This window comes from Fusarium keratoplasticum, chromosome 1 (assembly GCF_025433545.1).
Source record: "Fusarium keratoplasticum isolate Fu6.1 chromosome 1, whole genome shotgun sequence".
Taxonomy (NCBI): Eukaryota; Fungi; Ascomycota; class Sordariomycetes; order Hypocreales; family Nectriaceae; genus Fusarium; species Fusarium keratoplasticum.
In genome coordinates, this window is record NC_070529.1 from 5,151,778 (window position 1) to 5,179,402 (window position 27,625).

Here is a 27,625-nt window from a genome sequence, read left to right on the forward strand (position 1 = left end):
ACTAAAACTTGTCGGTCGTTTCTGATACCCCCTGACAAACTTTTATCCTCTGACTCGTTTAGCCTCTTTTTATCCATATTCAAGACAAATTTCTTGGAGTGTTGCCGAGCCGAAAAGTCTTGGCTTGTCTCTTACCGTTTCTTTTTTTGATGCTTTCGTTTCCGTTCCGCGCCTCTCATCATGCAAGACGGTTTTTTTTTTTTTTTTTTTCTCTCTCTCATGCAGGCTAACGAATCTTCAACGTCGCACCATTTCCGAGCGCCGTTTTCTTCACTTGCTCATGCTTTCTTTTTAGAGTATGCAATACACACCCAGTTTTTCTTTTTGTCACCGTCGTGGGTCCATCTCAGTTCTCGTCATGCTTCTCGTCTCGCATCTGGCGATATCTATCATCTGCCCTCTTTTTTCTCTCATACAATATACTTTGCTAGTGCGATTTTCGTTGTTTTTTTTCTTCACCCCCCTCTTCTTTGATGCTCATCGTGATCAAACGTGTCACCCACGTTTTTACTCCTCCTGCCGACCAAACCCCCTGCATCACCCTCGTGCCCTCCACGTGTCGTTCCCTCCCCCAGGTTTGATTAACTTTTTGTTTCTTGTTTTTTTTTTGAAAAGGTCATTTTGTTGTTGGCCGGCCCATCAGCACTGGCGGCATTGGTCGTTGACTCGGTCGTTAACGGCGGCCGGCGCAGCGCTCGGGAGAGGCTTCGGCCGGCCCGTCGTCTGCGCTCGGCGTCTTGCTCTGCGCTCGGAATTTCTTCTGTCACTCTCAGATCATAACCACGCGACAACTGGAGACACTAACCACTAGTAGAGGTTTAGACGCAGTCTACAGCACACGCTCGTCATTCCCGTAGGGCTTCTCATCTCACTTCCCGTCGGGCGGAGAACGCCTGTTCGTAGAAAGCCATGTGGCCGGCCGATGGAGAGGGAATGGTTCGTTCCAGGCCCTCGACTCCAAACCCAACCACCCATTCTGTTCCCTCGAGAATGAACATGTCATTTCTCACCTGTCATCTCACCTCACCTCACATGGCAATACCAGCAAACTACGTATTCAAAGTTGGCTTAAACGAGTCTCATTTCTCATTCATTAGCAACCATTCCGAATGCCAACTCCGTATTATGTTATGCACACGCCAAGCTTATCCATCCATCCATCCTGTCATGTCATGTCTGTTTGCAAGTTTCGACAAACTCCGTAATCACGCATGCTTCCTGGTCCGCTTCCCTCGTGGTCAAGACTCTGGGGAAGACTTGCTCTCTCCCGCGGAAAAAGCAAGCTTCCCCAGTGTCACCAATCATCATCATCATCACCCCTGATCCCTTCCTTCATTTACCGTCCAACGCGAATGACACCCGCTGCAATCAGCTTCTGAATCTTGGACCGCACGCCAGGGTTTCTCATGTGCTCCTGGAGTGCCGCAGGATCAGACTGAGCCTGTTGCAGAATCGACTGCATCACGGGGTCTTGCATGATGCCCATGATCTAGATACGTCAGTACTCATTTCACTCATCTCTCGTCAGGGGTAAGTCTTACATCGGGATCCTTCATCAGACGCTCACGGGTCTGCTCCTCAGTCTCGTTGTCGCGGGCAGAGTACATGGCTGAGAACGCCTTCTGCTGCTGCTGCTCAATCTCTCGAGCATTGGCACCAGCGTGGTGCTCCTGGTCGACCTGCTGGGCCTCACCGCAGGCATCCACACACTCCGAGTACTTGCGCATGCCAAAGTAGGCCTGGGCCTTGCGGATGTAAGCCCGGATAAACTTGGGATCCTTCTTGATAGCAGCATTGCAGTCCTCGAGGGCGCTGGGGAACTCAAAGAGCTTGATGAAAGCCGCAGCTCGGTTGCTGTAGCCACGGGGGTCCTCGGGAGCTCGCTTCACCATCTCGGTGTAGGCAGCAACGGCACCAGGGAAGTCCATCTCCTTGAACTTCTTGTTACCCTCCTCACGAGCCTCCTCGGCCTTGGCGGGGTCGATGTAGGCCACGCGGTCGGCCTCGACCTTGGCCCGCTCGGCAGCTCGGAGCTTGTTCAGGACATCGGGAGTTCGGTGCTCCGTCAGTGATCGGTTGTAGTTCTCCACGGCAAGCTCCAGATCACCCTTGCGGTCGTAGGCCGTACCGATACGAGCATAACTCTTGGCGATGAGCTTGAAGTCGGCGTAAATCTCACGGCCCTCCTCGATGGCCTTGGTGCAGGCCTCGATACACTTATCGTAGTCTCCCTTCTCAAAGTAAGCAGCTCCAAGGTTGTTGAGGTAGGTGATGTCCTTGTAGAGCTCCCAAGCCTTGCTGTAGTGCGCAATGGCCTCGTCAAAGTTGCGCTTCTTATAGTTCTCAGTTCCGAGGGCCTTCTCCTTGTCGGCCTCCTCCTTGGCCTTCTTCTTCTCCAGAGCCTCCTCATCCAGCTCGGGCTCGGGCTCAGGCTCGGGGGCCTTCTTGGGCTCGGGCTGCTTAGGGGCGGGTGGCGCATCAGGCATAGGTGAGTCCTGCTGGTTGGGGTCGACCTCGCGCTCGCTCATCTGCAGATCAACGCCCATCAACACGCCCATAACGGTCAACAATCGGGGGTCGCTGAAGATCTCGGATGCGTTCTCGGGGTTGTTCTTGATCGACTGCAGCTTCGCCATGAAGGCGGGGTCGGCAAGGAAGCCGCTGGTCTTGGGGTTTGAGGCCAGCTTCTGGATCATGTTGGGATCGTTAAACATCTGACCGAGTCCTCCGCTGGGGTCCTGGGGGCCACCTGCAACCTGTCAGTTCTCGAATCTGGGGTTCGAACAAGGATTACCACGTACCGACTTCGGCCTCCATAGCCTTCTTGACCGAGGCCAGACCATTCTTGAGCTGAGCATTGTTGGCATCATGCTTCAGACCCTCCTCGTAGGCATCGTTGGCAGCCAGCAGATCGCCCTGTCCGTGCAGAGCAGCACCCTTGCGGCCCCAACCCTTGGCCCAGTCGGGCTTGATCTCGGTGGTCTTCTCGGCGTCCTTCAGCGCATTGTCCCAGTCCTTCTTGGAAGCGTAGGCGGCAGATCGGTTGCTGTAGAGGATGTGGTTTTCGGGCTGAATGGCAATAGCCTCGGTGAACTTGGCGCTATCAAATCATGGTCAGCTCTTTTTTCCCATGGATGTCTCGGAGGGACCTTGTTGGTCGGTAACCTACACAGCCTCGTCAAAGTTCTTCTCGGCGATTGCCTTGTTGCCCAGAGCCTTGAGCTCGTCCGCGGAAGCCATTTCTTGGGTCTTTGTCTTCAGAATCTGAGGATCACGAGTTCAGATGAGGGAGCAGCCAAGTAGAGTCTGCAGTATTTGAGGGTCCAAGTTATGAGGAGATGTGGTCGTCGCCCTAGGCGATCTAAGTTGGGCCGGGTTGGTGGGGAAAGAAGAGGGCCAGAGCTGACTTCTAGCTCATTCGATGCTTGACCCCGCAGGGAGCTGGCCATTGGCTGGAGCTGGCTCGTGCCCCGCAGCTGTCTCTACGAGGCTGAAATCGCAACCTTGATCGGTTGTGCAGGGTAAGAATGGAAACATCGTCTTATGTCTTTAAGCTTCCTTTAGCTTCCATCATCTCACTCTGACGTTGTTTAACGTGTGGCATTGAGAAAAGCAGGCTTCCATGTGCTTTCCTTGAAGAGTTGCATGTCACTTTTTTAGGTATCAGGAAGGGCATTGGGTATCGAAGTTGGAACAATGTCATTGTAATGGAAACAAGGAATGTGACGAACAATCAATTCAATCCTGGTATTGCATAACTTTACCCTCTTGCATGTGTTGATGGAACCATACTCTATACTGTTCTTACTGCTTTTTATCCTAACAAGAAGGAATCATCACAAAACACATTCACGTTCAAGACGCAGTAGTAGTCTAGATTCATTTATTCATTGTCATGACGCTCAACATGCTCAAACAACACAGCTCTAAAGGTCAAACGACTGCTCCTTGACAGCCACCGTCGACTCCAACACAATATCACGCGCCGACTTTCCAATCAAAAACTTGTAATCTCCACCCTTGACAACCCACTTCTGCTTCGCCTCGTCAAAGAAGCCAAAGTCTCGTGTGCGTACGGGTACCTCCACCGACGCTGTCTCGCCAGGCTTGACAGTCACCTTCTCAAAGGCAACAAGCTGCTTCACGGGGTTCTCCTCGGCGGTCTGGGCGGCGCCGACGTAGACCTGGACGGCGATGGCTCCAACAACGTCACCAGTATTGGATACCTTCAGGCTGGCAGTGTAACCATCACCGGACTCCTTGACCTCTAGGCCAGAGAAGTCGAACGTGGTGTACGAGAGACCGAAGCCGAAGGGGAAGTTGACCTTGTCGGCAGGCAGACGGTCAAAATGGCGGTAGCCTACAAAGACACCCTCCTTATATGTGACCTTGAGCTTGCCGTTGTCGTACTCTCCAGGGAAGTTGCCGTACGCCGGGCAGTCCTCGATCTTCTTGGGGAATGTGCAGGTGAGGTGACCCTCAGGGGTTTGAGCACCAGTCAAGACATCCGCAATCGAGTTACCGCACTCCTGGCCGGGATACCAGGTCTGAAGGAAACCTTGAATCTCGTTCAGCCAGGGCATGGCAATCGCAACACCAGTCGAGTTGACAACGACAGTCTTGGGGTTGGCAGCAGCGACGGCAGAAATGAGGCGATCCTGGCTACCGTCCTTAGGCAGGTTAAAGCTAACCTGGTCCTGACCCTCAGTCTCCCAGAAGGGCTCGTGACCAGTGAAGATGACGGCATAATCAGCATTCTTGGCCACCTCGACGGCTTCCGAGAGAAGGTCACGGTCGTGCTCCGTCTCGGACATGGATCCAACTCGGAGACCGCAAAGTCCCTCCAGAATACCGAGATCCTCGCGGTCGTTGGCAGCTGGGGGTGAGGTGCGCAGAAGCAGCTTGTATTGACGGCCGCCTTCGAGGGCAACCTTGAACTCAGGGGCAGCGACACCGCCAAAGAGGAAGCCCATGGCATCAGTGCAGTTCTCGGTCTGCTCATACACAACCTTATCATCGATAATAAGCTTGCTTGGCCCGAGACCAGAACAAGTAAAGTAGTACTGAGCCGTCTCCTGGGGAGTGAAGACGCCTTCAAGCGAGATATCCTTGTTGAGGAATCCGAAGCTACCAAGGGCTGAAACCTCTGAGTCGGCGTGGCCATGTCGGGTCTCGATAGCCTCAGAGCTACCGGGCTCGTAGTACTTGAAAGTGAAGCCGGGCTTGCCATCAAGACCGACGACATTTTCGGCAATGGCAGGGAGAGTGCGGAATGTGTGAGCGCCTGTGAACATTAGTACTTCAAACTTCAATCCTCGAACTCTCAAGTAACTTACCCTTGGCGTATGAGAACTCGACGCTGTCACCGAGAGCCTCATGCAGAGCATCCCAAGGTGTAACCTTGTAGTGAGCGCTAACAGAAGCGCTGCCACCTCCGTGGGCCAGACCAATCTTGGCGTGTCCAAGCAAGGCAATCTTCTTGCCCTTGACCTTCTCCTTAGACAGGGGCAGGATCTGGTCCTCGTTCTTGAGGAGAACGATACCCTTGGAGCCTGCCTCCCGGATCAGGGCCTGGTGCTCGGGCTTGTTGATGGCCTTCTCGTCAGGGATGGTGGGGTCCTTGAAGCATCCGAGGCGCTCGAGGAATCTGAGAACGTTTGTGGCCCGCTCGTCAATAGTCTTCTCGGATGTCTTGCCCTCCTTGATGGCGGCAATGACGTCCTCGGGCTTCCTCCATCGGGTAGGACCAGGCATCTCAAGATCCAGACCAGCCTCAAGAGAGTCGGGGGTCGAGTTGGTACCACCCCAGTCGCTCATGACGAGACCGTTCCATCCCCAATCACCTCGGAGCACCTTCTTCAATGTGAAAGGGTGACAGTCGGCGTGGTGACCATTGACCTTGTTATAAGCGGTCATAACAGCCCATGGGTTAGCCTCCTTGACCGCGATCTCGAAAGGCTTAAGGTAGAGCTCGCGCAGAGCTCGCTCGCTAACAGTCTCGTCCACGGTCAATCGGTCAGTCTCCTGCTCGTTGACGGCGAAATGCTTGATAGTGGCAGAGACACCCTTATCTTGAAGTCCCTCGACAACTCGGGCAGCCATCTTGCCAGTAAGGAGAGGGTCCTCGGAGAAGGACTCGAAGTTGCGGCCACCAAGAGGGTGACGGTGCAGACACATGGTAGGAGCAAGGAGACATCGAGCACCCTTAGACTGGGTCTCCTCGGCCAGGGCAGAGCCGATTCTCTTTGCCAACTTCACATCGAAGGTAGAGGCCATGAGACAGGCGGCAGGGAAGCAGGCAGCGGTGGTGCCTCCGGCGAAGGAAGCTCCTCGAGCGCCGTTGGGTCCATCTGAAACCTTGACATTGGGGACGCCCTTGGATGGGACAGGAACAGTCTCCCAGAGGTTCTTGCCAGCAAGAAGGGAGACCTGCAGAAAACATTAGTTCCTAACTCAGGTCACATAGTAAAGAAAGGGTAACAGACCTTCTCCTCAAGAGTGAGGGTAGCGAGGATCGCCGGGATATCAACGGAGGCCATATTGAACTATTCAATGAGATCCTGAAGCTTGAATAACAAAGAACCAAGAGTCTGCCATCTCGGGGGAAAGAGGGCTCTTTAAGTGCCCATCCTCTCAACACCAAGCGCAGCTTCCCCAGCCATAGCTCAGTCGACACGATCAACTCGTCCGCAATTCACCCGAAGTTGACCTCATGTGGCCACGCAGTACCCGCATTTCTGCGGATCGTGGAAGGAAGCATGATACATGGCTTTTGGTGTGTAGCACCGCAATGGATCATGTACCACTGGGGAAGCCTGCCGACCCGGGCTGGGGTGCCTACGATGCATGGGGCCGTGGTGTTGGGCAATTAGAGCGCGGATATTTTGTTCAGCCGACGTTCTTCCTTGGCTGAGGCAAGAGTAACCCGAGCTAGTGATACCGGTCCGAAGCTTTTCCGGGGTTCACACGCGGCTTGCCCGTTGACAGGTGTTTAGCCGACAAGCAACCCCTCCCCAAGCCCGACCGCTCTTGTCATGATCCTCCCACACGGAGTCACATTCGTTTCCGGGGCCGACGCGTCGGTTGGTTTAGCCGGCAAGTGTGGAAGACCCAGAGAGCTAAACTGGGAAAATTGAGGGGATGCCTGTTCCTTGATTCAAGGTTCACGTGCTCGAAGCTTTATGGAACCATCTTGGTGGAGGCCTTCAGGGACCCCTGATGGATCGCCATGACAGCTGCAGTGCTTGAGTACTAGAGGAATAGCGTCATCACCTGCGCAAGCCTGTTGCCATGAGGAGCTCGGAATTGGACAAAACTTCATGATATTTAGATAGCAGGGCTACCCAACGCCCAGCCTGTTGAACCGTTATTGTTAGCCCGTCAAGGTTCTCTGGCGCAGCCCCTTGCAAACGTGCCCGTTCCGGCATCTGCCGAGGATTATGCGCCCCGTGGAGCTCTCAAACAAACTTCAAACATGCGCGCCTGAGCAGTGACGCAACAAAACTTGCACACCACGGACGGATACGTATCGGCTCCATGTAATCGTGTCCTCTCCGCCATGAGATCGCCCAAAACATTGAACACATAGAGGGAAACCCTGGCAGTCTAGGTCGAAAAATGAGCGCCCATTCGGAGGCGCCCCGAGGTACGGTTATGATTCCCCTAGAATTGGTTCTGGTTCCCCCTTTACTGACTGGCGTCCGCCTGTCTTAGGAGAGTCATGGGCTTCAATCCCCACGGACATGATCCTCGCCGAGCTCAGGCGACGCAAAGAGGATGGCGAGAAGCCCGAGTGCGGTTCGAGGACCAAGGGTTCCTATGATACGTCGGCGCATGTGTTTGCACTGATCCTTATCCTGGCCCTCAGTACGCTGGGTAGGTCGAGTTTATGATCGACGACCATGACAACTTGCTGACATTAGGAAGCATGCGGATTCCCTCTACTATCGCGACGAACAATGCGCGGCCGTCGACAAAAATCCGTCATCTTTTACTGTCAGCACATTGGAACTGGTGTTCTGCTCGCAACCGCCTTTGTCCACCTCCTCCCGACCGCGTTCGAATCCATGACCGATCCATGCCTCCCCTACTTCTTTAGTAAAGGGTATACACCACTACCGGGCCTTGTGGCCATGGTTTCCGCCATCATCGTCGTCGGTGTCGAGTCGTATCTCACTGCCCGAGGAGCTGGTCACTCCCATTCCCATAATCATAACTACTTTGACTCGGACGATGAACCCGAGAGCGAGCTGCCCATGGTCGATACGGCTGGATTATCCGAGAGGAGGACGGGCCCTAGACCTCCGGATATTCATCTTGAGGATATGGAGACTCAGGGGCTGGTTGCTGGCGTATCGCCCTTACCAGACTCGACTCCCGTTGGTGAGGAGTCGAGAAAGCTCACAGACGACTTCAACGATGGTGACTCGGATCTGGAGCTGGAGATGGATGAACTTGCAGGCTCATCAAGCAACACGAGGCAGCGGAATGGGCGATATGCCTCACTCAAGCCGAGTAATGCGGACGTCGAACCTCTGACCCCCATGACTCCGATGACGCCAATGTCGCCTGGACCGCAGTCTCCCGAGGAACAGCAGCGAAAGATGTTGCAATGTCTTTTACTTGAGGCTGGAATTTTGTTTCACAGTGTCTTTATCGGCATGGCCATCTCCGTGGCTACTGGGCCGGCCTTTGTCGTCTTTTTGGTTGCTATCAGCTTCCACCAGACGTTTGAGGGTCTTGCCCTTGGCAGCCGTATCGCGGCAATTCAGTTCCCTCGAAAATCCATCCGGCCATGGCTGATGGTGCTAGCATACGGCACCACGACGCCCATTGGACAGGCTATCGGGCTCATCGTGCATCGCATGTATGACCCCAAGAGCGCGGGAGGTCTTCTCGTGGTCGGATTCATGAATGCGATCTCATCAGGACTCTTGCTGTATGCTGGCCTGGTCCAGCTGCTGGCAGAAGACTTTTTGTCAGAAAAGAGCTACAAGATTCTCAAGGGCAAGAAGCGACTTCACGCCTATCTCTCGGTGTGCGCCGGTGCCATATTGATGGCTATAGTGGGTGCATTTGCCTGAGCTGTTGGTGAATCTGGAAAAATATCTGGCTGCATATAGAATGGATATTCCGTGTACATTATCATCGGTGTTGGATGGCGTTGCTCTGGGGGGAAAAGCCTGAGACAGGATTGGGAATACCTAGACAGGTGTAAGACTGGTGGGGAGGTGCTTAGAATCCGGAGCATTTCTTTTTGTTTCGTTCAAATATCTTAATCTTCAATGTTTATATTCTTGAAACTACTCTGCTGTTTTTCTGAATATAGACCCGTGCTCTCATGAACTACCCCGGCCGGCCCCACGTCCGAAGTCCGAGACTCGTCGGCCCCGGGCTTCAAGTTGGCCCGGCTCGGGGTCCCTCCCTGCCCCAGAATGTCTCGGCCATGGCCAATCACCAGCTCCCCTTTAATCAGCTCTTCTCCCTGTCCCACACACCCACACCAGCTCCTGGAGCTTGCACCATATCTTATTAGCATAGCATGACGAGCTATCGAACCACCCGAAGAGTGAGACCAGATCAGCCACAGAACCAGACCAGAAGCTGATCCTTGTGACTTTGGACGAACCATTTCCTCGCCAATCTGTTTGCGTGCCCCTCGTGCTTTTCCCTCCCTTCTTTCTTTTTCCCCTTCTATATCTAGCCATGCCTGGTCAGCGTATCCTCCTCTTCCTCGCTGCTCAAGTGCTCTTTGCAGGCATAGCCATATTCCTCAGTAATTCGCCGTACACCAGGATGTCTACCGCGCCGACCAAGCAATGGGCTGATGGGCCCATGAAGCTCGTTGTGACGCCGCAGTACGAGACCAAGAAGGTAAGCAGCTGATACACACTGCCCATCCCCATTGCTCATGTAGCTGACCTTTTACGAACTGCAGACGGATCTCTTTACGACGGGCGCCACTCACATGGCTCTTCTCCACAATGCCATCATCCGAGGCTTCAACTCCATCTACCTCCAGGCCCCTCATGTCAAGGATGCCGACAAGGCCGACTTTATCGGATACTCTCAGACTTGGTTCCGTTTTGTGAAGTCCCATCATGACGATGAGGAGGAGAATTTGTTCCCCAAGGTGAAGGACCTGCTTGGGGATGAAGCTGTGTGGACTGAGACGCACGAGGAGCATGGTATAGACCCTTGATCCGCCATTGACACTTTGCGACTACGACTAACACATACCCTTCCAGAGTCGTTCCTCGCTCCCCTCGCCGAGTTCAACACCTATCTCACCGACCTTTCCTCCCACCCCGTCGACCTCGACTCCGCCGAAGTGATCCGTCTCATGGATGCCTTCAAGGTCAACTTTGAGCACCACTTCCACAGCGAAATCTCCACAATCGCCGCCCTATCCAACCATCCCAAGGCCCCCAACGACGACACCCCCGAGGGCCAGGCCGCCAGCCTGACCTTCAAGACGTGGGGCAAGAAGACCGTGACCAAGGCCGGCATGCTCGACGTTGTGCCCTTCTTCCTGCTCAACCTCGACCGCACCGCCGAGGAGGGCATGTGGGCGAACTGGCCCCCGATGCCTGCGCCTGTGACATGGGGTCTGACCAACATTGCCGGTTCGTGGTATGGTACCTGGTGGAAGTTTGCGAGCTGTGACTCGCAAGGCAAGCCTCAGGAACTTTATGCTTTGAGGGGGTTGCCTGCCGAGGCTGAGAAGGATAGTGCTTGAGTTTGAGTAGCGTCTAGCATGTATTTTATTCACGGCGTTGATGGGGTAGTTGGTCACTGGGAATTATACCTGATAGCCTTCAATTGCTATCTACATCAAGACAAGCAACATCTACCTATGTTTCAATGACATCATTGTGCCCCCCCAAAATTATGCTCTTTGCTCCTGTGACTGGCATTCTCTTTGACTGACAAGGGAAGCGTGCTCATTACCAACACTGACTGTACCTCACTCTTCACAACAGTGAACATATACAAAGGAATTGAAAGACCCCTGGCCATTACCAGAAATTTCCGGCCGTTACTGAAAGGGATAAATCTCATTAACCAGAGCACAGTTTATTAGTAAAAGGAGTAAAAGACGTAACCGTTTGTCTAGATGTTCACATGGTACACCTAAAATGCAAAACCGTTTGAAAGGAACAAAGATAGGGCACAATTCCGCCTATACAATTCACACGGCTCGAAAATTGCAGAACCCTAATGGAAGCCTCTGAGGGCGTCTCAGTGACTGACCAGTTCCGGATGTTAAAAACTCGTTCGTGGCGGGCACTGGCAGCGGTCGTTTGATCTTCTTTTCTCTACAACACACCCCAATCCGACTTGCATATCGTCAAACCCCAGAAAATATCACGGCTACGCACTTGCAAGAGATCTCGACCAGGAAGCAGCATCTATCGAGTCTTTTACCATGGGCTGCATGCTGTCTCATCCACTAGGGCGCCATGACAAGGATTCGAATGCTTGCTCGGCTTGTTCGAGCTGTTGCTGTTCGAGCGGTTCTTCGTCCCCTTGCTCGCCCTGTTGCTGCGATGATCATTCTGTCCCCCTTGGTACTAACCATCGACATGAAGAAAATCACCGTCGACAAAGTCATTCTTCTCCTTTTTCCATTGCGGATGGAAGACACCTTGGGAACAGATGGCGGCACCAACCAACGTAAGTTCTTGCTTCACCATCGTTGCCCACACTCAGCCCAATGGACTAGATGTCTATTAGGGTGTCTGAACAATAGTTTTATTCGTCCTAGCATTTACTAACGTTCAAGTTCTAGCCGGACACCTGAGCAACAAGCTCTCAGAGCAGTGAGTTCCACGATCGACCTTGCTACACTCGATCCACGAATATGAAGCTGACAATTTTCAAGGGACGTGATGCTCGATACGCTATCGTTGAAATCCCGTCGATGCAGATTCTCGCGCCCATCGCTGAAGTAGACCGAAGCAGTCGGAATGGCCAAGTCTTGTCACAGAGACATGGTTCACTGAACCGAGCTAACGGACCGAGAATGATACAACAACCGAGACGAAGACCAGAGCCTCCGTGTATATGCCCCGGACGAGACGAGAGGGATGCCCTCTCTCCTTCTGTACCTCCGCCGTATACCCCCTGAGGTGATTAGGACATGGAACTCCATCAGGTGGCCAGAAAGAGGAACACGAGGTGGATGACTTGCGCAATTTGTACAGAATCACACCTGAAGAGGTCTCTGATTCAGATAATACGGAGGGATATTAACATGGTGGATATTGGGGGAGGACCAAGATTACAGCCACAGAATAGGGGGTGGCTTACGTATGATAAAGGGACACAATGAATTCTTCGCACAATCACGTTTGAAAACCACTGCTTCCCAGATCGTGACAAGGCCCAAGGAAGATTAATTCTTGGAAGTTCAGCTGTTGAGCTAATGTGTCGGCACCAACGTATGGAAGAATGATTTGCTGTCCGGTCCATATCCTCTCCATTATAAAAGGCCCCCATTCCAACCTGTCTTGTACCATTACCGGACCACCAAGCACCTGAACACAACTTTTTCGAACTATCCAACTGGGAGAGGGAGCCAGAAAGACTACCAACATGGGCTGCTGCTTCAGCATGCCCGAGCCCATGCCCGAGCGCAAGAGGAAGAAGAAGAAGAAGCGCTCCAGTCGCCGTCGCTCAAGTGGGCATCATGGTGAAAGTGGACAACAGCAACGGGACCACAATGCCAGTAGGCGCCACTCGGGGCAGCGAAGGCGTCATTCCGGGGTCCCGCAATATATAGACACGTCGTATGGGGCTCCTAGGTGGTGGGCAGAGAGCCAATGGACGGTACAATAGTGGCAGTGGGGCGAGTTTTCGTATTCGGAGAGTAATAGAGATCTAAACTCCTGTCTTCTCATGTTTCGTTAGCAAGTAATCTTATGATGGCCGTGGCCGTTCAAGGGTGAACTGAGACCAAGAGTGGAGATTTCCCCAGCCCTAGTCCGCGTCATGGATAGTTAAGAAGTCCGAGGTCCGAGGTTGACTCACTTATATATATCTTGTTGATTCCCCGTCCCCATTTTCAAAGTTTGATATCGAACGAAGTAACAACCAACGCCACGATGTCTCCCAACCGTCACGTCCTTGTTCTCGGGGGTAATGGAAAGATTGGAAGGCTTGTCACAGACATTTTTCTAAAGAAGTCTTGGACTGTGACGAGTCTCATCCGCGCTGAGGAGCAAGTCGAGGACTTGAAGAAGGCTTTCGAGGGTCTGCCGGGGAAGCACCATGTCGTCGTTCATGACCTGGAGCAGGTTGACAGCCAGGAGAAGGCTGCCAAGATCCTTGAGGAGGTGAAGCCGGACTCGGTGGTTTGGACTGCGGGTAGGTTTCTATACTTGTTACTCAGGATAATCTGCTAAATGGTCAACAGGAGCTGGCGACAAGGGTAGTCAGGATAGAGTAGGCTCAACTTACCTTGGTCTTTCTAGAGTCCTGGTTAGCTGACAAGTTCCCAGGTCCTCCGAATCGACCGTGACGCTGCTATTGCCTTTGTCAAGGCCTCGGTGGCAGTCTCTACCATCAGCCACTTCATCCAGATCTCGTACCTTGGCGCCCGTCGCGCCCAAGCTCCTTGGTGGACTCCTGAGGACTGGGCAGGCTGGAACAAGGTCAACGAGACATTCCTGGCCCGCTACTACGAGGCCAAGGTCGCCTCCGACGAGGCTCTCGTGGTGGAAGCAAGGAACAGACCCGAGATCACCGCCGTTTCGGTGCGCCCTGGAGGTCTGACGGACAAGGAGGAGGGCGGCGTGCTCATGGGACAGACCAAGAAGGCTCGGGGGATGACGACTCGTGCGACGACTGCGAGGGTAGTGGCCGTGATCTTGGAGGAGAAGGTCAAGGGTCGATGGTTGGATGTCTTGGACGGTGAGGAGGACGTAGAGACGGCCGTGCAGAGGTGTGCTCGCGACGGAACAGACTGTGCTGAGGGTGAGAACATCGCCAGTACTTAACAAGACCAAGACGAAGGGGGCCATACCAGCAAGTATTTGAAATAGGAGACCGAGGGAGGGAAATGTGGTACTGTAGTCCGATAGTGAACCATACCCCAAGGGTCAGAGGGCGCAGAGGAATTATGACAGATCAAATAGTACCCAGATAAGCCTGGGCACCTACGGCTGCACTGAAATAAGCCCGCTAGCTCTGGAGTTTGGCCCTCCACGCATATGACCAGCCTTGCACCCCCAGTGTCACCAATGCACGGAATATCAAACTATCACGAAATATAGACTGCTTGACAAGCAAGATATCATGCATATGAGTTTTATTTCAAACGATTTACGACATCCCAGTGTAAAATTAGAGCCATATGCACCCAGCACGGCCTGTAGACCAGAGGGGTGGTGCCGAATGCCACTGGCATATCGCCCAAGATATCACTGGCAACCGAGCAGGCAACCCTCATCCTCTTTTCCCTTCCAACATCTTCTCCCACTCGTGTGCATCACATCAAACCTCCTCAAGCATCGAACAAAAGTCAAGCATCGTTCAGCTCGAGTCTCCAAGTGCGCAGTCTGTTTGTGGACTACTACCGCTATCACCTGCATCTGCATCCCTTTTTTTTTTAATTTCCCCTACCTGGCTGGCTGCGCTTTGATTTTTGCAATCAGTAAATCCTCTGTTTGCATCCCAGAGAAGTACAAATAGCCATTCCTCTCAGGCGTCGCGGCCAGAAAAAAACCCTACCCTTTTCACAACATCGCTTCCCCTCCCGTTCCCTATCACCACCACATTCTTTCCCACACCCTCGCACGCGAGCGACAACGCACCTACAATCATTTCAAACATTTCTTCACCTACATTCTTTCTTTGAAAATGGGTTGTGGTCTCTCCAAGGAACAGCGGCCCTCTGAGGCCAACTACGTTGGTACCGAGCTCATTCGCATGGCTCCCCCCACCCGGTATGTTTGATTTCCACGACGCTTGGCCTTGCTTTACAATCATGTGGCTAACAAGAATCAAAGCCGTCCTGGGTTTCGCCCTGATTGCTCTCCTCCCCGCGGCCGGGTGATCCCTATGCCAGTTGGGAACCCCCCTCTCTACGAGCACGTCAATGCTGGTCTTCCCGGCATGTCTCGACCTGGGACCTCGTCTGGGATCCCCACCATCCCTCGAATTGACATCACTCACGATGTCATTGTTGAACAGGATGAAGCGCTTCCTGTTCTCCCTGCCGGCGACAGTGACCAGGTTGCTACCAACGAGGCTACCAACAAGGCGACGAACACGACCACTGTCGAGGCCGGCAACAAGGTTGCCACTGTCGCTCCTAAGGACGCCAACTAGATCCTTCAAGGTATGCTGCCTCCCGTGAAACATGACTACAAAGGGTTCTAACGAGTTTGGCAGCATCATCACGGGTCCACCAAGGGGACGATCATTGGAACAAGGATTTCGGGTACCTACAGGTTGACAGCTGAGCAAAGTGTCTTTCGGGATATGGAGATTCATGTGGTTTAATCTGTCGGGGAGGTCGGAACGATTTTTCTTGGAAGCAATCAACACACTCGAGGTAGTCATCACAGTGGCCTAGGCCAGAATCAAACACACTGCCACGACACTTGATTGTTTCTCTGCATAAACGTGATTTTATTTGATTTAATAAATGTTGATACGTAGAATGAAGGCTCAAAAATGTTTTCAGGTAATTTTTGAAGCTTCTGAGGCACTGTGCGACCGTTGCTATGGGAGTGTGCGGTCACGGGATTTTGGGGTCAAGTGAGGCTCTCGTCGATAGCGTCGCTGCCACGACGACGCGTTTTCCAGGCACGCGAATAAACTCGAGTGGAAGAATGACATCACGATTTCAAATCAGCTCTCTAGGAGCTGTCATGAGACTAGATATTTGTCAAAGAATGCTCTTCTTGCACTACAGCATGGGGTAGCAGCGAGTGCTGGAATCACTTCTCCGCGGATCTGGGAAAACATACGACAGAGCATGCTCAGCTGGCACAACGCGCCCAGACTATCTCTAGGGCTATAACAGTGCGCATACACACAACACACTATTTTCTTTGGTACACAATTTTGGAGGAATTTCTATCGGCTGCCTACCAGCAAGCAAGGACGTCAGGATAAACGACGTGCCAAGTGGAGCAGCGGTTTGACAGATGGTACCAGGCACCAAATAACGTTTCTTTCTCCTGCAATCTGTAGGTACCCATTCCTCGGTAGCACACGTGATGAGCCATGGCATCTAGACTGCCTATGGAGTACGTAGCTAGCTACAGCACACAGAGTGCGGCCACTTTGACATGGGGTTCTCGACTGTAACATGATCACCACCACCCGCATAAGTGCTGTGCAACTCGATGCTAGCGGCCGAGACACCATGACCATGTGCTCCCCCACGCCCCCGTTGCATGGAGGCATTGGGTTGGGTCTCGGCACGATCGATCGACAAACAGCGGACGGCGGGTGCATGGGTAACTAACGGGCAGTAGCGGAGTTTGAGCAATATTGAGTCGGCCGAGAGCCGATAGCAACACGAGAGTAAAAAGACGGACGTGTTACTTAACAGACGCCCCAGCCGTAGGTGGCTTGAGGGTGAAGCCAAGGGTTCAACGACAAGCCATTTTTGCAAGGATGTTCTCGATATCAGACCAGCCCACGGTCTCCAGCCCGTAGAAACTTGCTCAAATCTACGCAAAGCTGGGTCCGTCTTTTGAAACTGGCACGACAATCCCACGCCCACATTCGCTGATTTGCGCCCATTTACTACTTTATTCCGCATGTGCGGTTCGTCGGCTGTGAGTCTGTGACAGGACCATGGGCGCAGAGGAGAAAAAAAAGGTTAACGGCTGCATACGAAAAAGTAGAAATAACCCTTTCCGTCCTCCCGTTTTTTTTTCTCCTGCTGCACGAGATAATTCAAAAGTTCCCAAAATTCCTTGGTGACGCCGTGATTACCTATTTATTGTTGGCCTGCCCTCTCTCTCTCGTCGCCACTTGACAGCATCACCACCAACTGTCAACCCACCACCAACACCAACACCAGCATCACCAAGAATCAAACACCTTCACCATGTCGTCCTCAATGGATCACGACATGCACATGACTGGCATGTCCGCGACTGCCACTGCCACCATGTCCATGGACCACGCCACCATGTCTATGGAGATGCCAGCTTCCACCTCTGCTGCCATGGATATGGACCACGGCATGGGCAACGGCTGCAAGATTTCTGTGCGTGGACACTCACTCTTCTTATACATGTCATCTGCTAACAATCACAGATGCTCTGGAACTGGAACACGGTTGACTCCTGCTTCATCGCCGAGACCTGGCACATCACCTCGAAAGGCATGTTCGCCGGCTCCTGCATCGGCGTCATCCTCCTCGTCATGACCCTCGAGCTCCTCCGCCGCTCCGTCAAGGAATGGGACCGCTTCCTCCTCCGCCAGCACGCCGCCAAGTTTGAAGGATCCGCTCCCGCCGCCGCTGCTGCCACCGGTTCCGACAGCCCCAAGGTCGCTTCTCCAGTCGCCTGTGCTACTCCTCTGCCTCCGTTCCGCCCCAATGTCTGGCAGCAGGCTATCCGTGCGCTGCTTCACATGATGCAGTTTGCCGTCGCTTACTTTGTTATGCTACTCGCCATGTACTACAACGGGTACTTCATCATCTGTATCTTTATCGGCGCGTACCTGGGTGCCTTTATCTTTCAGTGGGAGACTCTGAGCGGAGGTCAGAACACGAGTGCCTCCCGCGAGGCTACCGTCTGCTGTGGTTAAAGGGAGAAGGAATGAAACGGATGCATCGAGTTATTTACTTGGTGCTCGACTCTACAACTCCATCATCTCGTCACAACTTCTTCCGCCGCCTTTGCACAATCTGGCTGTCGTGGTCTCGGCCGTCTGTTGTGTTCTAGATACAGTTAAACTTAATCATGATACCCTTCTATTTCGGCGATTTCAAATATGACTGGCTTGAGTGATGTTGTATGTCCTTGTAAGAATGAGAATTTGAATCAAAGAGTAAGGATGCTTCCATTGAGTTTATCGCACGGCGAGTCAGAAAAAGGTCGCTGATTGGACGCCATCGGCTGGTGTCAGGGGCTAATAGAGTGCTGGTGTTGCACAGGGTGAAAGAAAAAGAGCAACAGTGTACGCAACCGTCACGGCCAACAGAACGACCAACATCGCAACTAACACGCCTGTTTAATACATGGAATAATACCAAACATTTAAAGCAAACAGAATCACTCCCTTGATAAGTTTGGCAATATCTTTTCCACTATGCTTGGTCCGTTATCTATGCCGTAGCTGCTTACAATTACACTCCCAATTAGCCCTAGTGTGCGGCTTATTTCCTCACCCTCGTCCGGTTGAGCTGACAAATGAGTTGCCTCAAGTCCTTGGCCGTCGATCCTCAAACATGGGGACAATGAAGAACCACCCCTGCGACCACTCAATCATCCCGTCCAACTACCGACAACGTCTCAATCATCTCACAAGCAAGAAGAATTAATTACTCAACTAACGCCTCGAGCTCTCGCGGGCTGCAACCATGTTCCGCCATCTCATGTCCGCCAAGGTGCGCTCCAACGCCGGCTGCTGGACCTGTCGCCTGCGCCGCAAAAAGTGCGACGAGAAGAGGCCCGTCTGCGACGGCTGCGGCGCCCTCGAGATCACCTGCCACTATGAGGACGAGAAGCCCGACTGGATGGACGGCGGGCCCAAGCAAAAGGCCATGGCCGAGAAGATCAAGGCCCAGGTCAAGAAGCAGGCCAGCCAGCGCCGCGACCGCAAGTACATGGAGATGCTTGAGGCCGGCACGCGCAACGTCACCCTCCAGAACGGCGAGCACGATGTCGCCATGTCTGCTGCTTCTGATACGGATCCTCCTTCTGGCCACGATGTGGGCTCGACTCCGGCTTCCAGCAACACCAGTGGCGCGTCGCCTCCTGATATGCCCTGGCACAGTCACTTCTCGGTTCGCACAGAGGACCACTCCAACGCTACCGGAGCAAGCACTGAAGTTCACTTTATCATGATCTACCTCGACTATGTCTTTCCCCATCTCTTCCCCTTCTATCGTCCACCAATTCTTGCCGGTGGTCGAGGCTGGGTCCTCGACGTTCTGCAGAGCAACAAGTCTGTTTGGCACACAGCCATCTCGCTCACATCCTACTTCTTCAGCATCGTCCTGACCAACGGCGAAAAGCAGCACGAGGAGTGTACCAACCGAATGGTTCACCAGTTGCAGTCCCAGCTCGAGATGGGCCTTCGGGAACTGCAGCGTGAGATGAGCGCCGTCAACCACACATCATCTGCCGCCGGTGTCCGTGACAAGCTCCTGGTCCTCCAGGCCATCCTGCAGATGCTCATCTTTGAAGTGTCCACCAGCAACAAGGACCATTGGAGGATGCACCTCGACGCCGCTCTCACAATGTTCCAGCAGATCCTGCCTCAGCCCGAGCAATGGGGTGAGACCATCGAGGCCCTATACAGCTATCGTTGGCCACCGCCTGAGATGGGAATACGCAGACCCTTCAGTACCAGCCAAGCTGCCCTTCGTTTCTTCACAGCCAACATCCTCTACATCGACGTCATGTCCAGCATCACACTTGAGCAGGCACCACGTCTACAAAAGTACCAGGCCCAGGTCATTCCCGGCTGCAGAGCTCACACTTCACCGGAAGAGATGCGTATCTCTGGTTCGCTCTTTATGGAGGAGTACATTGGTCTTCAGAACTGGGTCGTCCAGATGATCGGCGACATTGCCGCCCTGGATGCTTGGAAGAAGGAGCAGAGGAAAGCAAACTCTCTGTCAATGACTGAGCTTGTCCAGCGTGGTAAAGTCATGGAGGATGCCATCAAGGGTGGTCTCAGTGTCCTCGAGGCTCAGTTCGCATCTTGCAGTCCCACTATCGATCCTATCCTAAACAGGGTGGTGGCCGAGCCTGTGCCTCTATCCCAGATGCCCGACTCCAAGGCCAAGGAGGCCCCTGGCCTCGCCACCAACAACATCATCTGGCTGCAAGCCGCGCATACATACCTCCACGTCGTCATCTCTGGCTGGCAACCCTCTTGCCCAGAGATCCGATGCTCCGTCTCCCGCATGACTTCTCTCCTGATGGACCTCCCCACAAACACCTGCCTGAGAACCCTAGTCTGGCCATTCTGCATTGCGGGTTGTCTCTCACCGCCTGAGGACGAGGACAAGTACCGTGCAATGATAGAGCGCATGGGGCCCCTGAATGTGTTTGGCACGGCCAGGGAGGCGCTCGAGGTCATGGAAAAGGTTTGGGCTCAACGAGATCAGATTGACGAGAGTTGGGACGTGGCCAAATGCCTTCGGATTTTGGGACATGGAGTTTTGCTGATTTGATACCCTGGATATTTGCCTCGCCTAGCAACAGAGGCACGAGGTTTGGTTTATAATGATGGTCATTTCCTGGAATGTCGACGAGAGGGATCAAGTTGCAAGGAAGGAATTCAAGCTGTTTAGCATAGTGAGTGTTTCTATTTATCATGATTCAAGATGTGAGAAGGGCTCAAGTCCGAACAATTCATCCCATTTTTTATTCATTTTATAATGTTGAAACCGATCTAACCAGTAGACATTACCATTTGTTTCCCGATCCCAGTCAAAAAGCACAAGCATATCCAATCTATTATAACCCAGAGCTGACCCAATTCATCATCTAGACCCTTTTTCCACCAAACAGAGTCTGCCTCTTTTCCAGCAGACCCAAATCCCACCATCCTTCCACTCGTTCCATGAGGGTCTTGCGAGCAGACTTGACCCTTTCGAGAAGAGGGCTCCGGGGTCCGTCGTCGACAAAGCTCGGCGACGAAGGCACCTGCAGCATCGGAGGCAGAGGCGGCAGATCCTCCACCGGCTTCGGCGTCTCCTTCAGCTGCACCCTCTTCACGCGGACGGGTGCCGTGGGGGGCGGGGGGAACCACGGCTGGCGAGCGCTCTCGGCGTCGGACGAGTCGCTATCGAAACGCTTCTCGGGCTGCGCCATGGCCATCGTCCCCAGGCTCCGGGCCCGGCTCACTGCCGCTCCTCCGAGCGGGCGAGCCTGGACCTTGACCTCCCCCATCTCCCCACGGCCGCACCTTCAGCCCTCAATGTCCTTGGGAGCGGGGCGGGAGGCGCCCTTGGTTCGCTTCCACAGGCATCCAGAGGTGATGGCGGAAAAGGCAAACAGCACGCACAGGGCGATGCTGAGGCCCCAGATGGACTTGATTTGATAGCACGAGGCCTTGTCGGCGTCTACCCAGCGGAAGGTGTTGCTCTGGGAGTGGTAGACGTTGTGGAAGAGCGAGTTGACAAAGTTGGCCGTGTTGCCGTCTGAAGGGAACTTGGGGCAGGAGAGGTAGCTGACGGGCTTGCCGACTGTGCAGGCCACGACGATGCAGGCGATGAGGAGGCACAGGTCGGCGCCTGTGGCGAGGAGGAGGGGGAGCATGCCGTCCCAGTACAGGATGTAAGAGATGGCGATGTAGAGGGTAGAGATGCAGGCCTGGAGAGTCAGTCTAGCCCCTATTCAAGAACATGTTCAACTTACAACAACCAGTGTGCCAATCAGGGCCGACGGGGCAGCATAGTCGGCAGCAACCATCTCAGAGATGAAGTTGGAGGTGAGACCGATGATGGTGATGAGCGAGATGAACTCCATGGCTCGCATGGCAGTCCATGTGTGCCCGAGGGCGCCGAGGGCGGGCATGGGCTGCATCTTGGACTTTCGTGTAGCGGGCGTGTAGAGGGAGAGACGAGGGCGCGACGATCCGGCGGTGCGCAGGGGGAGGTTCTTGGAGTAGAAGGGGATGGATGGAGAAGCTATTGTGTCTTTCAAAGGTCCCGCCTTGAGAAGAGGCGAGAGGTCGGTTTTTTTTTTTAAAGGAAAGGGTGTAATAAAGACGAAGATCGTTGATCGTTTGAGAGAATGGTCGTTGCGTGAAGATTTCGTGATGGACTTTAGAGAGAGAGGAAAACCCAGAAACCCAAAAAGAGTACAAAGGAAAATAAGGAAATAGACAAAAAGGAAAAAAGGAAGATTGTTGTCTTTGTTGTGTAAGTTTGCTTGATGAAGAAAGAGAGAAAAGGAATCTTGAAAACGCCCGAAACCCCGTGTCTTTATACACCATCAACAACAAGAAAGAGACATCAACATTCAAGGTTTTTCTTGGCTCTTGTTTCCAATTACAGCAGCCGCCCGGCCCAGCAGCCCGTGAAACCAACCCATCGCGCTTCAACAGAACCACCCCGTCGCGAGATGACACAAAGAGAACCAAGATTTCCTCTCCCCTTCAGCGGCTGCTGCTTCAAGGTCCATCGACCAATGAGAGCCACTCGATCGGGTTGTCCTCCAGAGCTGGCGCTTAACCACCAGGGACAGGGGTGTAAGTCAATAGCCGCGCAGGCGTTTCGCACTTGGCAGGGCCACGATTGGACGAGAGGCAGAGTTGGCAGTTCGTGAGCCTCATGAATTTGTTTTGGATGCGGTCGCAGACGCGGCGAGATTGGAGGGTCTCTCAGTGGGTGTAACCACTGTTTGCCCATTGTTGTGCCATTTACCAAGAGAAGCTATTCTAGGAACATGATCCTACTACACCCGGTAGCTTGGGTTTGAGTCTCTTGTTTGGTCAACGACGCTAGGTTCTTGGTTCTTGATCCTTGCTGATTCACCGTTCAGCCATGTTGAGGATGAACTGCCGAGAGACGAAGAGTTTAGTCTTCACCTGAATCTGCATCCATGCAATGCACGTCGATCCGATGCTGGTGATCCGATACGGCGCATTAGACAAAAGGGGCTGGGGACGGTGGTTTGAAAATAGAGCGACATGACATGTCAGTTCATTTTGTTGCGCCAGACGCCTATCTAGGATCCTATCATGAAAACAAACATGCTGCCTCTTTGCTTTGTTATCCGTACATACATTCTCAATGCTGCTCGCTCACTAGACGAGAGCCCAGGCAACCGCGTGGCCCATCCCCGTCCAGTTCCACCACACCCAGACGCGCTTATTCCGCTAGCTCAGCCCAGGAGATCGTCCATGGCAGAGCCGCCAGTCTTGGGCGCCGCGTTGCCGCTAGAGGAGCCCGCGGAGGGGGCACCCCAGATTCCGGCACTGCTCTTCTCCTTGGCCAGCTGGCCCATGGTAGGCCCAGCGGTGGGCGTGCTGGACTTCTTGATGCCGGCACTTGCCTTGCCCCAGAGCGCACCAAAGGCATCTCCTCCAGCAGCAGGGGGCTTGGCTCCGGGGCTGGTGACGGGCTTCATGTTGGCCATGGTGGTCGGTGCGTTGGAAGCACTGGACATGCCTGGAAGGCCAGACACCGAGGCGGGCTTCGCGGGTTGCGCTTGAACGGTGCCAAAGTAGTTGGGTCCGGACTGGAAGCCTCCCTGCTGTGCGGCAGGGGCGGCAGCCGGAGCAGCAGCAGGAATGCTAAAGGCAGAGTAGTTGACTCCGGGAGTGCCCCTGGCGCTATTCGCGGGTGAGATTGACGCCATGCTGACCATCTGGCTGATGTCGGCCTGCTGGGGGGCCGACTGGGGTTGGGGAGCAGCAAAGTGAGCAGTTGTAGAAGCTGCCGATGTCACAGCGGGCGCAGCGGTCTGAGCAAAGTTGCTGGAGGTTGCAGGCTGGGCCGCAGGAGTAGCAGACTGGAAGTCGTCAAACTCATCGTCGTCGTCCGCTGGCGCTGAGGCGGCGGTGGTGTTAGTGGGAGCCATAGCAGCAAAGCTGGACGCGGCCGGCGCCGCAGAGGATGATGCCGGCGCAGTATCATCGAAAGAGAACAAGTCCACCTCAGGCTCCTTCTTCTTGGGAGGCTCAGCTGCCTTCTTGGCCGCCGGGGCTCGCTCTGGTCTCTTCGCAGCAGCTCGGGATGCAGGAGCTGGCCTCTCATCCTCGTCAAACTCATCATACTCCTCGAATCGGTCAGCTCTGCTACCGCTGCCGCTGCCGCCGCCCTCTCGCCAATCGTCGCTCTGGCCACCGAAACCACCGCCATCACCATAGACACCTCCAGAGTAACCACCAAAGTTGGCACCGCCGCTGCTACCACCGCCATAGTCGGCACTCTCGCTGCCAAAGCCGCCATAGCGACCAGAGCTGCCACTCGAGAAGCCGCCGCCAAAGGTCGCGCCACCTTCGACGCCAGTATACTTGTTCTTGGTCGCACGCGCCTTCTTGCGCTCGGATCGGATGCGGTCGACGTCGCTTAGGAGCTCGGCAAGCTCCTTGGCCCTGTTGCGCACATTGATACCCTGGTCCTTTCCGTTCTGATCAATAAAATGGAATTGGCGGAGCATCTTGAGGAGGGAGATGTGTCCCCGGGCATCATCAATCACGCGCTCGGAGCCGTGCTTGATGAGGAACTCGAGTAGTTGGAGAGCCTTGTAAATCTGACGCCACTCCTCGGCGGCCTTCTCGGTGAAGCGACGATAGATCATGGGCATGATCTCGTTGAGGGTTTGGCTGATTATGGTCAGCAGCTGGAAAGACGCATCGATTTGATTGGCGTACTAGTTGAAGGTGCCGTTGGCAATCTCTTGCATCAGGGTGGAGGAGGCTCCCCAGGGTTCGTTGTTCGTCGCCTCGCGAACCTGCGCATCATCGTAAGCCCAACGTGTCACGGCGACAGCAACAGCGGCATCGGTCGCGCAGAGCCCAACTGACCTTTGCCTCCATCTCAGTAAAGTTCATAACAGCTGCGCATAGCGTCAGTAACTGTCAGGCGCAGCAGGCGAGACCGCATAGGGAGTACCATTTTGGGCCTTTCGAAAGCCGGCCTTGAGGTCATACAAGGTCAGGTTCGAGACCGTGCTCTTCAAGTCGTTGAGATCCATGGCGAGAAATCCAAGAAGCACAAAACCGCTAGAATATGGAGAGATCTACCGCAAAGAACGGGTAGTTCAGGCGAGATGTTGCTGCTGTTGCTGCCGCTCTGCGGATTGGGTAGATATTCCAACAAGATATGGGTGTCAAAGGAGCCCCTTGCGCCAACGCATCCTGGACACTTGGACACTTCCCATCGCGGCAGCGCGGACTCAGCGTGGATCATAGCTTGTCACGTGACTCTCCACCAACCATGATTAGGTTCTATTGGGGAATGAATAGAAGTAATGAAGCCCAAAGTAAAGGTGACATTCAAGGCTGGAGATTGCTATCAATCACTCAATGGTAATCATGCATGATGGGATACGAGGCTCAATTGAATCCCATCTGCCTCGGCTAACCAACAACCACTCTCAAGCCCAACAGCAAGCTCATCCTAGGTATGTAGCCATGGACAACAGCTCCGGGACAGTGGAGGACCCCGCGAGCTACAGTAAAACCTTATACTTCAGGCCTGAAAGCTGCCGCTCACCGCGCTACGAATAATCGACGCTCAGCTTGCCCCAAAACTTTTCCCTCTCTCGAGACCAGTCCAGTCCAAAAGACCAACCTCGACACGTGTATCCGACAGATCTCTGTAATTTTACCTGTCTAATTGTCCTCATCTCCTGTACCATCACCTTTTTTCCCAAGTGTATTAGTCCTCTTCAAGGTACGTGCAGTTTCAATTCTCTCTCAACCGCGTTTGCCCTTTGTCACACCAGCCAGCCCGCCAGCTGGAGCTTTCCGGGGAAGCTCAGTCAGCTCCAGGGAGAGCAAGACGCCTTCGACCAGAACATCTCCGAGCATGTCAGTGTCAGAGCAGAGCCAATGCGTCCCGGACCAACAATGCCAATCACGATCCCAATTGGTGTCGATGGAAAAGTCGCTCAAACCCGGCTTCGATGCCGGTCCTCTCCTCGTCTGCAGTACACCTCGTCATGTCTCCTTGCCCTTGTCCTCACCCATTTTCCCGGTCTCACGGAGGGGAGCTTGCCATCCTGGTGTCCGATTCACTCACTCACCCACCACCCAACGGCCACCTCACCCACGGGGCCGTGGACTGGATGAGACTCGAGGTGGAGGGGCCATGCAATGGCGAGAATCCACTGTGGTGGCCACGTCCCAGGATCCCTCCAATGGGCATGGATCCTTGGACAAAAGTCTGCTGCACCTCGGGGGCATCGGGCCACTCGCTCAACACGTTTGGGTGACGCTGGGCTGGGCTGGCTGAGGGGCTGGCTGGCTTGAGACTTGGAAGGCCCCAAGGCGTGGCGGGCGTGGGCGTGGTCCTGGCAACCACCATCAGCTCAACGGTAGCCCCATCGGAGCTGTGTTTGGGGATCCCTTGTGCCTTGAGCCTTGACAGAATCCCTTGACCAGCAATGGCGGTCTGAGAAACACCAACCAGGGCTTCTCGGCTCTGCTCGTTTGACGCTGTTGATCAGCAGAAGCTTTTGCGAAGCTGCGGGGCCCACAATGGCATCCATGGCCACACGGTGACCTCATGGAGACGAGCATGGCGAAGCAAGCAAAACATGGAAGGAGGCAGAAGGCGTGGAAGGGAGCTCCCCGGCTCACTTCACGTGACTTGGCTTCCGATTTCACCCCACCACTACCCCTCTCCCGCCTTCTCCTATTGGCTCAGACGGCCCGCGCTAACATTTTGCCCCTCCAGCTTGCTCAAAATGAGACCCTCCCTCCTCCAGCCCCTCCTACCCCGCCATACCTCTTCTTGCTTCTCTGCCGCGAGAACTTCTTTCTCTCTTCCTCAACTTGTGTCTTCTTCCAACACTTTCCGAACTTCTCGATTCTTCTCAGCAACCTCCGCAATCATGGGCAACAAGGTGTAGGTCTTGCTCGAGCTCCGTACTGTCTCCATTGCCCGCTCGCTGACTCTGATCAAACAGCTACTTCGACATTGAGTGGGAGGGTCCCGTCTTCCAGAACGGCAAGCCCACCAGCACCGTTCAGGGTAAGCTTTGAATCTCCTCAAAATCATCAAATCCATCATCGTTCTTCGTCAGGAAGCTCGAAGGCTTCTGTGACAATCCCCTTGCCCTTGAACGGAACCTCCAGAGGAGCTCTGTCACCAATTCCCAGCATTCCCAACCATAACACCTCACCTGGGACAACATGAGCTGACGCTAGTCCCCTACAGAGCAGAAGGGTCGCATCAACTTCAACCTCTTCGACGACGTGGTCCCCAAGACCGCTGAGAACTTCCGTGCTCTCTGCACTGGCGAGAAGGGCTTCGGCTACAAGGGCTCTTCCTTCCACCGAATCATCCCCGACTTCATGCTCCAGGGCGGTGACTTCACCCGTGGCAACGTATGTTTTCCAGAAACATGCCAATCTGAAACAATAGCTCACAGTCTCCTAGGGAACCGGTGGCAAGTCCATCTACGGCGAGAAGTTCGCTGATGAGAACTTCCAGCTGAAGCACGACAAGCCTGGTCTGCTGTCCATGGCCAACGCTGGCCCCAACACGTAAGCATCTCATGTCGAAGCAGCCCAGCCAGTTTACTAACCCAAGACAGCAACGGCTCCCAGTTCTTCGTCACCACCGTTGTCACCTCTTGGCTCAACGGCCGCCACGTCGTCTTCGGCGAGGTCGCTGACGAGGAGTCTCTCAACGTTGTCAAGGCTCTTGAGGCCACTGGTTCTGGCAGCGGCAACATCAAGTACCAGAAGCGCCCTACCATCGTCGACTCTGGTGAGCTGTAAACAGTTACTTTGATGC

At 54.0% G+C, this 27,625-nt stretch overlaps 11 protein-coding genes across 11 annotated transcripts; 7 read left to right on the forward strand and 4 right to left on the reverse strand.

Moving 5' to 3' along the window:
* Positions 1-1,336: 1,336 nt before the first annotated feature.
* NCS57_00152700 (uncharacterized protein) lies at positions 1,337-3,240 on the reverse strand (the record flags this gene model as incomplete). The annotated part of the gene is made up of 4 exons (XM_053051589.1): positions 1,337-1,489; positions 1,542-2,749; positions 2,802-3,100; positions 3,170-3,240. The coding sequence occupies 4 exons, from the start codon at positions 3,238-3,240 to the stop codon at positions 1,337-1,339; spliced, it is 1,731 nt and encodes a 576-aa protein (XP_052920104.1).
* A 686-nt stretch (positions 3,241-3,926) lies between these two features.
* NCS57_00152800 (Beta-glucosidase) lies at positions 3,927-6,539 on the reverse strand (the record flags this gene model as incomplete). The annotated part of the gene is made up of 3 exons (XM_053051590.1): positions 3,927-5,284; positions 5,337-6,429; positions 6,486-6,539. The coding sequence occupies 3 exons, from the start codon at positions 6,537-6,539 to the stop codon at positions 3,927-3,929; spliced, it is 2,505 nt and encodes an 834-aa protein (XP_052920105.1).
* A 1,078-nt stretch (positions 6,540-7,617) lies between these two features.
* On the forward strand, positions 7,618-9,083 carry NCS57_00152900 (uncharacterized protein; the record flags this gene model as incomplete). Its single annotated transcript, XM_053051591.1, has 3 exons — positions 7,618-7,645; positions 7,714-7,875; positions 7,927-9,083. The coding sequence occupies 3 exons, from the start codon at positions 7,618-7,620 to the stop codon at positions 9,081-9,083; spliced, it is 1,347 nt and encodes a 448-aa protein (XP_052920106.1).
* Positions 9,084-9,705: 622 nt separating this feature from the next.
* On the forward strand, positions 9,706-10,738 carry NCS57_00153000 (Hemerythrin domain-containing protein; the record flags this gene model as incomplete). Its single annotated transcript, XM_053051592.1, has 3 exons — positions 9,706-9,873; positions 9,917-10,187; positions 10,248-10,738. The coding sequence occupies 3 exons, from the start codon at positions 9,706-9,708 to the stop codon at positions 10,736-10,738; spliced, it is 930 nt and encodes a 309-aa protein (XP_052920107.1).
* Positions 10,739-13,091: 2,353 nt separating this feature from the next.
* Positions 13,092-14,000, forward strand: NCS57_00153100 (NAD(P)-bd-dom domain-containing protein; the record flags this gene model as incomplete). The annotated part of the gene is made up of 3 exons (XM_053051593.1): positions 13,092-13,368; positions 13,418-13,446; positions 13,503-14,000. Exons 1-3 carry the CDS (start codon positions 13,107-13,109, stop codon positions 13,998-14,000), a joined length of 789 nt encoding a protein of 262 aa, XP_052920108.1. The 5' UTR covers positions 13,092-13,106.
* Positions 14,001-14,862: 862 nt separating this feature from the next.
* On the forward strand, positions 14,863-15,333 carry NCS57_00153200 (uncharacterized protein; the record flags this gene model as incomplete). The annotated part of the gene is made up of 2 exons (XM_053051594.1): positions 14,863-14,948; positions 15,012-15,333. 2 exons carry the CDS (start codon positions 14,863-14,865, stop codon positions 15,331-15,333), a joined length of 408 nt encoding a protein of 135 aa, XP_052920109.1.
* Positions 15,334-17,071: 1,738 nt separating this feature from the next.
* Positions 17,072-17,778, forward strand: NCS57_00153300 (Copper transport protein; the record flags this gene model as incomplete). Its single annotated transcript, XM_053051595.1, has 2 exons — positions 17,072-17,233; positions 17,284-17,778. 2 exons carry the CDS (start codon positions 17,072-17,074, stop codon positions 17,776-17,778), a joined length of 657 nt encoding a protein of 218 aa, XP_052920110.1.
* Positions 17,779-18,553: 775 nt separating this feature from the next.
* On the forward strand, positions 18,554-20,377 carry NCS57_00153400 (Zn(2)-C6 fungal-type domain-containing protein; the record flags this gene model as incomplete). Its single annotated transcript, XM_053051596.1, has 1 exon — positions 18,554-20,377. The coding sequence occupies one exon, from the start codon at positions 18,554-18,556 to the stop codon at positions 20,375-20,377; it is 1,824 nt and encodes a 607-aa protein (XP_052920111.1).
* Positions 20,378-21,116: 739 nt separating this feature from the next.
* On the reverse strand, positions 21,117-22,085 carry NCS57_00153500 (uncharacterized protein; the record flags this gene model as incomplete). The annotated part of the gene is made up of 2 exons (XM_053051597.1): positions 21,567-22,085; positions 21,117-21,521 (listed from the first exon to the last, which is right to left on the reverse strand). The coding sequence occupies exons 1-2, from the start codon at positions 21,732-21,734 to the stop codon at positions 21,117-21,119; spliced, it is 573 nt and encodes a 190-aa protein (XP_052920112.1). The 5' UTR covers positions 21,735-22,085.
* Positions 22,086-23,036: 951 nt separating this feature from the next.
* NCS57_00153600 (ENTH domain-containing protein) lies at positions 23,037-24,854 on the reverse strand (the record flags this gene model as incomplete). Its single annotated transcript, XM_053051598.1, has 4 exons — positions 23,037-24,483; positions 24,532-24,611; positions 24,685-24,716; positions 24,773-24,854. The coding sequence occupies 4 exons, from the start codon at positions 24,852-24,854 to the stop codon at positions 23,037-23,039; spliced, it is 1,641 nt and encodes a 546-aa protein (XP_052920113.1).
* A 1,566-nt stretch (positions 24,855-26,420) lies between these two features.
* On the forward strand, positions 26,421-27,609 carry NCS57_00153700 (Peptidyl-prolyl cis-trans isomerase; the record flags this gene model as incomplete). The annotated part of the gene is made up of 5 exons (XM_053051599.1): positions 26,421-26,731; positions 26,793-26,857; positions 27,044-27,213; positions 27,266-27,372; positions 27,423-27,609. 5 exons carry the CDS (start codon positions 26,421-26,423, stop codon positions 27,607-27,609), a joined length of 840 nt encoding a protein of 279 aa, XP_052920114.1.
* Between the last annotated feature and the right edge of the window lie 16 nt (positions 27,610-27,625).